This window comes from Pteronotus mesoamericanus, unplaced genomic scaffold, assembly GCF_021234165.1.
Source record: "Pteronotus mesoamericanus isolate MK-2021 breed Mesoamerican mustached bat unplaced genomic scaffold, CSHL_Meso_final contig_41, whole genome shotgun sequence".
Classification (NCBI taxonomy): Eukaryota; Metazoa; Chordata; class Mammalia; order Chiroptera; family Mormoopidae; genus Pteronotus; species Pteronotus mesoamericanus.
Window position 1 is genome coordinate 7,482,550 of NW_026555152.1, and position 11,416 is coordinate 7,493,965.

The 11,416-nt window shown below is 33.5% G+C and overlaps 1 protein-coding gene across 9 annotated transcripts in view; it reads left to right on the forward strand.

Moving 5' to 3' along the window:
- Positions 1 to 11,416, forward strand: part of WNK1 (WNK lysine deficient protein kinase 1) — a 148,683-nt gene that overhangs the window by 92,675 nt on the left and 44,592 nt on the right. For all 9 annotated transcript variants that reach the window (XM_054577176.1, XM_054577168.1, XM_054577170.1 and 6 more), the window contains exons 5-8: positions 3,437 to 3,525; positions 5,426 to 5,645; positions 6,471 to 6,804; positions 7,556 to 7,743. In XM_054577176.1, coding sequence (XP_054433151.1) covers positions 3,437 to 3,525; positions 5,426 to 5,645; positions 6,471 to 6,804; positions 7,556 to 7,743 — 831 coding nt within the window. The remainder of the gene's footprint in view (positions 1 to 3,436; positions 3,526 to 5,425; positions 5,646 to 6,470; positions 6,805 to 7,555; positions 7,744 to 11,416) is intronic.

The window sequence follows — 11,416 nt, forward strand, 5'->3', positions numbered from 1 at the left end:
ATCAACTTTTTTTAAGTCTTAGATTTATTGGGATGATATTGGTTAGGTTAATAAGATTATATAGGTTTCAAGTGTACATTTCTATGATACATGATCTGTATATTGCATTGTGTGCCCACCACCCAAAGTCAAATTATTTTCCATTACTATATATTTGGTCCCCTTTACCCTTGACTTACCCTCAAACCCTCAACCAACATTTTAAAATTAAAAATTATTTATAAAAAAATTTAAAAATACATTGGCTTTTCTCATCTCTTAGAGCAGGAAGCCTATGAGTATGATATGAAAACTTGTACTCTTTATTCTAAGCAACTTTCTATTTATATATCCCAATTGACTTTTCTGTAGACCACTTTAAGGGTCAGTGAGGTTTCATACTCATTTTTACATTTTTGGGTCTTTTAAAAGATATAGTCCTTATCTAGTCTTGCTTCTCAAATGATTGAGAATACCTCTGCTAGATATTTTCATAATTCTGATTTCTTGATGGTAGCTTACTGGTGAAATTTCTTTTTACTTTTTTCATTATCTAAGTGAGTAACAGTAAACAGCCTTAATCTTTCAGTGCCAGCCCCTGGACTGGTAAGGTGTGTCTCCGTTTTATTGGGCTACCTTGGCACCTGCAGTACATTTTTTAAGGCAGCAGTGTCATCTGAATATGTAGAGTTTTACTGCCAGAAGGCCAAACTACATTCCTCTAAGTGTATGTTCAGTAGCTTTGGTATGGAATTTCTCATATGTAAAAGTTGGCTATAGGTTGAGAAAGTAGCTTAATCTATTAGATTCAAGGTGTTACATGATACACAGTTGCTGGTTTTGCTATTTATGACTTTATAACTCATTTGTCCAACTAGTATTTCTATTTGTAAATAGGAAATCTTATTTGTAAAGTCATGAATGTGTATGTATTTGCATGGGTGGTATTAGCAAGAGGAACAAGGTTCACAGTAGATCTTGGTGATTATTATTCAAGAGAATTCTCTGCTGCTTTTTACCCCCTAACTTTATTATCTTTGGTGATTACCTTTGAACTCCAAAATGGCCGTAGATCAGCAAACCTAATTCAGAGAGCTTTCAATCTATATATCATTTGATTCTGGGTGCTGTAAATATAGGTAGGTGGGTTATACAGGTATTCTCATTTGCTAGACAAGGAATTGGAAGCTTAGCTGTTTCTGCTTGTCCAATTCACACTGAATTCAACTTTTCTGTTAAATTCTTTCATCTTTCCAATGTGTTATGTAAATTGAAACAGAAGTCTTTTTAATATAATCAGTGTATGTGTACTTTATTGACTTAATATGTAGAGTTTACTGCTAGAAGGTCAAACTATTCCCCTAAATCACATTTATGGAAAAAGGAACATTTTCCTAATCATATTCTATATTCTCTTTAGCCACTTTCCTGTACATTTAAAATGTTTTTACATGCAAATGTCAACTATGTATTAGTGTCCGATTTTACCAAAGAACAGTCTTTCAGAAAATTTTCTGCCAATAGTGAATGTTCTACAAATTGAATATACAGTATTTTAGGTTATTTTCTTGTTATATCTATATGTAGCATTTTTAAAATTTACTTTTATACATCTTAACATGTTTATTGTACAAAATTATAAACAAATATAAAACAAAACCTGCAGTGTTTTAACTACCAGAGAACTGTAGTGTACATTATCAGTTTTTTTCTTAAAACAGTTTCTATTTTCTTAAGCCTTAGTTTGAAATACCATACCATCTTTCTCAATTAAAGCAGCCTTTTGCTTCAGCAACATTATTTTCTTGTTTTCATTAGAATTATTATGTGAAATCAAAGACCAGTGTAGAAAACTTAATTTGCTGGATTTGAAAAATAAGGAAAATACAAATTGTGATCTTTGTAGTCATTATTTAGAAGTGAACTATTTAAATACATTGATTTAACTTTAGGATCAGCCCTATTAGTTTCTTCCCGTGGAAGGTTAGCTCTAGAGACAGAATCCTTCAAATTAGGACTTTTGAATAATGCAGTGAACAAATAATGAAAATTATTTCACCACAACTCTAGTTTTTAAAGACTTCTTCTATAGCTAACCATTTGATGTACACTAGTTCACCCTTGAACAACACAGGTCCCTTTATACACATATCGAATCCTTTTTTTCCCAATAAATATAGTACTGTAAATGTACTTGTTCTTCCTTATGATTTTAATAACATTTTCTCAGCTTACTTGATTATAAAAATACAGTATGTAATATATATATAAAACATACAAAATATGTGTTAATTACCTATGTTGTTGGTAAGGTCAACAGTAGGCTATTAGTAGCTAATTTTGGAGGGAGTCAAAAGTTACAAGTGGATTTTCAACCTCCAGGGTGGGGGTCAGTGTGTCCTCTTCCTGCCCCCTGCCAACACACACACACATTCTTCAAGGGTCAACTGTTTTTTATTTCAATCTAGGAGAGATTACATGCATTTATTTGGTCTATCAAATTATCACTAATTTTGGTTTAATATATTTTGTCACTGAGACTATAGATGATTCGAATTTATGTATATTCTGACTTCTAGTTCATCTGCCCTATTTCCAGGTGTTTGTGTGTTTATAGACTTATGGTGCTGCTTGGATAATGTATCACTGTCACTACTTCAGCTCAATTCATGAGTCAGGTATAGGTAATGAGATGGCTTTATCTATACCACTTCTCAGATAGAGGTATTTTGTTATTCTCATATCTTAAGTATATTTTCAACACATTGCAGAAATTTTTCTTTGCAAAAATTTACACTTCATGAAGATCTAAAATATTGTGTTGTTATTTAGTATTGCATGTAATAGTGATACTGAGTTTTCTTCTGAAATGAATTGGACAATTTGTCTTTCATATGGGTCTGATATGTCACTTTTCATTTTATGTTTCATATGTATAAGACAGTTTGCTCTTTAGTCATCATGCCAAACCAGTCCATATCCTTTAACTCCCTCTATATTTGTTCAGTTTGTTAAAGACTATTGTAATAATAGGATACCTGCCAAACTGAGCATGTAAATTCATGCCTACACATGAGTTCACTGTTCAAAACATTTAAATGGTGTGTTGATTACTGTGTTAGTGAACAAAGTTGAATAAGATACTCTAACCAGTTAGAATATTTGGCCTTTTACTTGAAACACAGCAGAAGATGTTGACAACAACGTAACATTTTCCCCAGCTGCGTATAGAGGCCATGGAAGTAAGTGACTGCTGCTGTTCCTTTTTGTTGTCTCATGAGAGTTAAATTGTCACTACTCAACTCAGCATGCACTAACCAGCTCCTGCAGAGAAATCAGAAAAAAGCCAAGTTGATAAGAAAGCAATCTAATGGAACCTTAAGATTCATTTGAAAGTCAGAGTTCAAAGGCCCTGCTTTTATAATGTGTTTTTGTCCCCCTTTTTATGGTTTTTCAGGGGGTCAAGCCAGCCAGTTTTGACAAAGTAGCGATCCCTGAAGTGAAGGAAATCATCGAAGGATGCATTCGGCAAAACAAAGATGAAAGGTAAGTGTCTCTTTTGACCTGTTGCTTTAACGAAATCCTAAAATGTAACATGTTCTGAATACAGTGCTCAATATGAGGTATATTTAATATTTTACTTGTGATTAGTTTCTCCACTTATGTCATGTAGTATCTTTCAAAAGTAGAGTTTTGTCCATTGAAGGTAGTATTCAAATTTGATATACTGAAATGTTGTATAACTGTGGACTAGTAGAGTTTAAGTAAACAAGAACCACCTGAAACATAACTACTACATTCAGTGATAATTACGGGGGTGGGCCAAAGTAGGTTTACAGTTATTATGGAAAAAGATTTGCAGGTTATGACAATTGCAATAGCTTTGTTAACTCAAAAGAACGTAACAATGGCACAGTGCACTATAGTACAGTCCCATAAGTGCTCAATTACCGGCCCTCATTATTTACCCATTCTTGTAGTTTACTTGTTAAATAAACTGTTTTGTGTACTCACAGCTGTAAACCACCTTTTGCCCACCCCCTGAATAGCATCAGCACGATAAAACTCAGGGTTCAGTCTCTAACACAGCATATCTGTTCCTTCGTTTTTTGCCCATTGAATTCAAAGGTGAAATAAAATCTTGGCTCTTTAAAATCAACTCAGCTATACAGGTCTTGATTTACTTTTATTATGCCAGAATTGAAGAAGAGCAAAACATCAAAATTTCTTTGAGTAAAAAGAGACAACTTCGCCCAAAGCTTAGGAGGAAATCTGGCTTAGTCATTTGTACTAACAGAGGACTTCTCTCAGAGGAGTGGCAAGTATCTGATCTGCCGTATAGCTGATTCATCACCCGTCAGGCATGGCAAAGATCCAATGTCTGTTTTTGAAAAATAACACCGCCCCCCCTAAAAAAAGTAGATCAGCCAGTACAAACATAAATTGTAAATTGAGCATAGTCAACCTCCAAAGAATGTCAGCAATCAGATATATCAACCAAATTAAAGAATTCCATATCTTCACTTCTCCAGTCTCATATTCTTTTTTGTAACTTCATTATTTGGAAGAGCATAACATCATGATCTTTAAGACTTTTTAGTAGAAATTTAGTTTGGGTTTCTCTTTTTATATACACTGATTGGAAAGGAGAGTACTTAATCTCTTTAAGAACTTTTTTTTTTTAAACTATAAACAAAAGAATATTTGTTTCCAGTCTTCAAACAGGTTATTCTGTTTCTTTTCTGGATGGAACAGTTTACTAGATTACTGGTATTTTGAGACCATTTATCTAAAGATTGTTCCACAATTAGAATTCTGCTTAACTAGTACACAGATTGTTGAACAAGGAATTGAGAGAATTTATTGGAGTAAATAAAGGTTACTATAGTAGAAGGTAATGATTCTAAAATGAGGAGTTTTATTTTTGAGTTTTAATTCCATCATTTACAATTTTTGTAACTATGAACAAGATATTCAACCTCTCTGAACCTCCATTTACTAATAATTAGGATATCTCATTGGATATTGGTCAATGATGAGATAGAATCGTACATATGAGGACTTTTTGTTAACAATAAATGCTATATAAATGATTATGTGGTATTTTGAAACTCTGGTATTCTTTGTATTACTTGCTGTTGTTAGTATACTGTTAACTGAGATTGGATCATTAGATTAAAAAAAGTAACACTTTCCGTTCTTAATTCATAAATGAGATTGTTACATATGAGATTTTTATAACATTCTATAACATGAGAGTAAAACTCTATAATCACTATTCAAATGGAGCAATGTAGAAATGATATATAAAATTTCCCTTGTTTTTCTTTTTACAGTCCTTGTTTTATTATTTCAAGCATAACAATAATCAGATACACTTGAAAATTTTCTTTCAATCTAATTGCACTTTGTATGTTTTGTTTTGTTTTCTTTCTCTCTTTGGAAGATACTCTATCAAAGACCTTTTGAACCATGCCTTCTTCCAGGAGGAAACAGGGGTGCGGGTAGAATTAGCAGAAGAAGATGATGGAGAAAAGATAGCTATTAAATTATGGCTACGTATTGAAGATATTAAGAAATTAAAGGGAAAATACAAAGACAATGAAGCTATTGAGTTTTCCTTTGACTTGGACAGAGATGTACCAGAAGATGTTGCTCAAGAAATGGTAAATTAGCAGTAATTAGCCATTTAAAAATTAACGTAAATTTACATACATTGATACTGTTGAACAAAAAAAGCAGTCATCCCTATAAACCCCATAAGTAGATCATAATTTTTTTTTATTTTGAAGGGAGTTTTCAAGATAAATTATGTAGATTACCTTTGGTGAATCATTGTTTAAAGTATGTCTAAAAGGTTACTTTTAAAAGAAACACTCCCCCAATTTTAGGCTGCCATAATGTCTGAAATAGGCATTTACTGTGCAAAGATACTTATAGTATATATATTAGAATTTATAAGAACCATTCAATAACAGTTGCTTAGGTATGAAAGAGAGCTTATTTTTGTTAGTTTTTTGCACTGTTAGAGGTTTTTTAGTTGTTGGGGTTTTTTTTTTCACCTTTACATATTTACCACAGTAGTTTTATTCTGATTAAGTGGTTACCTAGTGGCAGGAAGTAAAAGCAACACAGGTTAATATTAATGGTTATGTGTAAGTGGGGAAATAGAGCAAATAGGATAGAATGAGTCCTATTTGGTTAAAAAAAACTTTGGTTTGAGGGTCCCCATTGTTTTGTTGTAAGAAGTAAAGCTACACCCACCCATCTGTTTTCTACAAAGATCCTGGCACCCACATTATGAATATCTACAAAAATGGTGGCAAAATGCATAATGTAGACCAATAATTTCACAGTTTGGTTAAAACCATGTCTTAGAGAGTCCTTTCTTCCTTTTCTTCTCTACTCCCCAAAAGTGCCTTTTCTGTTTTATTTGGTTTGTTTTCTTTTGATACCCTACAGCTTGCTAAATGCACTTTTTAATCCTGTAGGTAGAGTCTGGGTATGTCTGTGAAGGCGATCACAAGACCATGGCGAAAGCCATCAAAGATAGAGTGTCATTAATTAAGAGAAAACGAGAGCAGCGGCAGTTGGTGCGGGAGGAACAAGAAAAAAGAAAGCAAGAAGAGAGCAGTTTCAAACAGCAAGGAGAACAACAATCAAGTGCTTCCCAGGCAGGAATCAAGCAGCTCCCTTCGGCTAGCACTGGCATACCTACTGCCTCTGCCACTTTAGCTTCAGTTTCTACACAAGTAGAGCCTGAAGAACCTGAGGCAGACCAACATCAACAACTACAGTACCAACAACCTAGCATATCTGTGTTATGTAAGTATTTTGGGAAGTGGAGACACATGCTAAGGATACTCCTAATTGACTTTTTATCTTATTAATGCTTTTGCACTGGCCTCTTGGTTTTTAATTATGAATCCAACATATAGTAAGTTTGATATGGTTGCCATCTACCTTTTCTTTTCTTATGTCCATGACTAATAGAAAAAAAGGATGGGACAGTGAAGAAATGTGATTAGGATATAAGATGATGTTATAGGTCCCTTCATCTTGGAAATTCCAATTTGTAGATTTCTACTATTCTCAGTTCCTTAAAATGAAATATAATTAATAATGAAAAATGAACAAATGAGCCACTTATAATTAAACCCATTAATCTGATTCAGTTCTTTTAGCAAAGTTGAATAATGTATAAATTAGAAACTAATGAGACTGCTAAAAATTAATAGAACTACCTGCCTAATACTAAGAACCCACTGATCCCCAAAGTCAAGACTTTGAAAGTTGTCAAACTTAACACTAACAGCATTCCATTTTATTTCCCTTATTTGTCAGAGAATAAGAGTCTGTGATAACCAGGGAATTTTTTTAAAGATACTAAAACTTTTTTCCATATGGAACCCTCATTTAAATAAAGAAATATACTTAGTAAAATAACTAGCATTCATTTTTTATTTAGTTCAGGTCTATGCAAAGGAAAAATCTGATGCTGCTTGTGATGGGGAAAATGTGAACTTCCTTTTTATGATTTGTCTCTCTGTCTTTTGGCAATTCATTTCTCCTTCAGCTGACGGGACTGTTGACAGTGGTCAGGGATCTTCTGTCTTCACAGAATCTCGAGTGAGCAGCCAACAGACAGTTTCATATGGTTCACAACATGAACAGGCACATTCTACTGGCACACTCCCCGGGCACACAGCTTCTGTTGTCCAAGCACAATCTCAACCCCATGGGGTATATCCACCCTCAAGTATGGTAAGTAACAGTATAAGAGAGTGTAAGCCTATGATGAGAGCCAATGGATAATACGTTGAAATTCAAATTCTTTTAGTAGTCAGGCATCAGCATGAGCCTGAAGTAGAAAATACAAATAGTCTATTTCTGAAGGAAATAGGTTTACTATAGAGTATAATTAGAGTAGTTCCAGCAGGGGAGGGGATAGATATAGAGTAAAAATAAATGTGTGGAAATTAATTTCTTCACAGAGAAAGTTCAGCTATGTACAAGATTTAGACTGTTGATTAAAGATAATGCTCTCTTTAGCACTTTAGAGTTGAAACTGTTCAGAGCAACCTAAGTTGGATATACAAATGTTTTGGGGTTGGGGCTGAGAAGAGTCTTTCAAAAGTTTACTTATTAAAAGAATTACTAAGTATTTTCTGTAAGATTTCTTACTGTATAAAACACAGGTAAAACCTTCAGACCATTATAGAATGCTGCATGTAAGTACTATAGAGTGAAGGAATCCCTTATTTGTATGACCATTTAATTTAGCGCTTGTGTTTAATCGATTGCTATGTGTGTTCCTCCTTAAAGTCTGTGTTGGACACAAGTTCCTTCCCTGTTATATGTTCATTTGCTTTTCCCCTTTATTTGGTATCTGTTTTCTTACTGATTTATTTTCAGAATCAACTTGTAGAGATTATTTCCTGAAGTATTTTATGCCTTTATGTATACACACACACACACATAAACACATTTATTACCCCATGTTTTACATTAGCCACTCTTGCTTCTGACAGACAGAATGTTAAAGTAGATCATCAGAGAATATCCCATTTCTTTTGGTGACCCTTTGTGAAGTCTTCTGAGGTAAATAAAATACACCACCTGGCTCAGGAAAGAATTGGAGAATAATTGGAGAATAAACAAGTGTATAGCACTTGTTTATGAGATCTTTAGAGAGGCAGATTTTCCCTTTCTCAGAAAGCTTTTAATCTGAATTTTGTGGAATTCTTGCTCTTCAATAAGTGAAAATCTTTCTCTGTTAAGAAAATATGTTTGCTTGCTCTGGTCTTTTATCCTACAGCTTGGGATAAGAAGTGTTTGTTTGTTTCAGAGTCCATTCATCAGTCCTACATTGGCTAGGTCTCAAGATGAATGGCCACAGTAACACACAGAAAACTACTAATGTACTAATGTTTTAACAGTCTATTTTCCTAACATTTAAAATAATTAGGTAGATTAGAAGAACTTTATAAAGACTGTATAGATGTATTTCTGTGATCTGACAAATAAGATTTGTCAGAATTTCTTGTCAGTTTCTAATCTTGTTATTTTTTCCCTTGAACATCACGCTAGACTTGTTAAACTATTTTTAATCTTTTGGCTTCAGCCATTACAGGGTTATAAACATTGAGTCTCTACTTTAGAAAAGGAAATGAAATAATCATTTATGAATATTTTAAATGTTTGAGCCACAAACATAGCTATATTTATTGGTGCTCTGAAGCAGTCTGTTAGTGACAGACTTGCCTTTTAATGACAATATTCTGTAGGTATCATGAAGAGTTATTAAATATTGAGGACTTTAAAAAATTGTATAATTCTGTTCTTATTCCAGAAAGATTTTATTGTGGCTTATAATAATATATCAATTATATGTGGAATTTTAAAAGTAAAATAAAAGAGAAATAAGGGTGGAGGAAGATAGAACCAGTAATGAAACTAGGTAATCATAGGATGGTACTTACATACTTGCTGCTGGTGGGCCACAAATTTGGCTCAAAGCATTCTGTGCAGCCAGTTTTTGGAAAATGAAATAAAATTAGGTGTGGCTTATAATATCTGAAAGGAAATAAAAATTTTGCCCAGGACAACCTTATAGTATTAGATGTACTACTATATTACTATATTATATAAGCTATATTATAACCTTTATGTTAAGGTACCTTAAAATTTGTAAACCTAAATTGAATCCCTGATATGCCTAAAAAAATTTTAAAGTTATGTTTCAGAGATTCACATGCAAGGTATTTTTCTACTGACAACTTTAGTATAAAGACAGAATGTTTCCTATATTTATTATGAATTACTGCTAGAAAGCTAATGCTTTTCCTAGTAGAAAATGACTTTTTACCTTTATAGATAAAAATGAGCAAATGTAACAAATAAAATACTGTGAGCCAAAACTTTTTTAACCTGATGCCTTCTAAAATAAAATTGAGAAACTGTTTCTGAGGCTTCCAGAGCTCCTGCAGAATAATCCAGTTTTAAAATCTACATCTTACATTGTACATTAAGCTAATAGAATTCATTCTTGTTTAATCTCTAGTAGTTTGCAGAAACTGCAAACCAACATTCATTGTTTACCCTGTATGTTCTGCTACCTCAGTCGTTCATTCTTATTCATACACATAACAATTCATGTTATTTCTGAATATTTAGGAAGATAATTGATCATTATCATGGTTGTTCATTTTTTTAAAAAAGCCTGTGCTTGACCAACAGTGTAGAGAGAATAAATGTGATCTGCCAGGTGTGCTTTGTGGAATTATATCTCTCCCCAAAAAATTGGATTGGGGGGAAAAGAAGAACATTTCTTTATGTCAACTATGCCCTGTTATCATTGTACATTTGGTTATTTTGTTTTCAAAGTACTGTGTTTTTCATGTGTGTGTTTGTTTTCTGTTTAGCCTCGTCGTGGCCGTAGCATGTCAGTTTGTGTTCCCCATCTTTCTGCTGTTCCCTCTCTGTCCCGCATCTCTCCCAGTGCTCCTTCCACCCCACCACCAGTGCTGTCTGCACCTCTTTCTCCTTCCCTCCTTCGGACTGCCCCTGAGGAAACTTTTGCCGAAAAGCTTTGTAAAGCATTGGAGAGTGTCCTGCCTATGCACTCTGCCTCTCAGCGCAAGCACCGACGCTCCAGCCTGCCTTCCCTCTTTGTCAGTACTGTATGTAACCATAAACTTCCTGACAAATGAAAACTTATTACCAATGAATACATCCAGGCATAAAGAGTTTTCATAATTTCATAAAAATTAAATAAAGAACAGAACTAAACTTAGTACTATGTTATGCTTTAGGATACCAATTCTTGCTGTAGGAATTTATTTGTTACAAGGCAGTAAGGGGGAAAAAGCAAGGAGGTAATGAGAGAGAATGCTTATAACATCCTTCACACATATTAGTGTGTGTGCAATAAAATTGAGCTTTTTTAATGTTCTCCTGTCCCCCACTGACATATATAAAATCTTGTATTTTCATCTGCTAGTAAAGAATATGTGTATTATTTAATTTTAAACTCAATGTTGGCTTAATCAAAGGCAAATTTTCTCTTTATCATACATTACCCAAACATGTTTTCTCCTCACTTTATTCTAAAGAGATGCTAATAAAGCTGGGTGAATCTCTTTTATCCCATAGTCAGTGAAGAATAATTGAAGAGTGAAAATTGGTTTTAATTTGTTAACTGTTTAAAACGATGTGTCAGCAAACTAAAAAGCCAACATAATGTTCCCTCATGAAAGTTTTTTTTTCTCTTAGATTGAGTAAGGTGGGATCTTGACTCTAATGAGTACGTTAAACACATATGTAGTACATATGATTTTCTTTGGCCCCATTCATGTATATTAAAGGTCTGTCTTTTAAAGTTTTAAACACTGTGGGACCTTGCTGTTACTTTTCCAGATATAGAATATAGTTAACA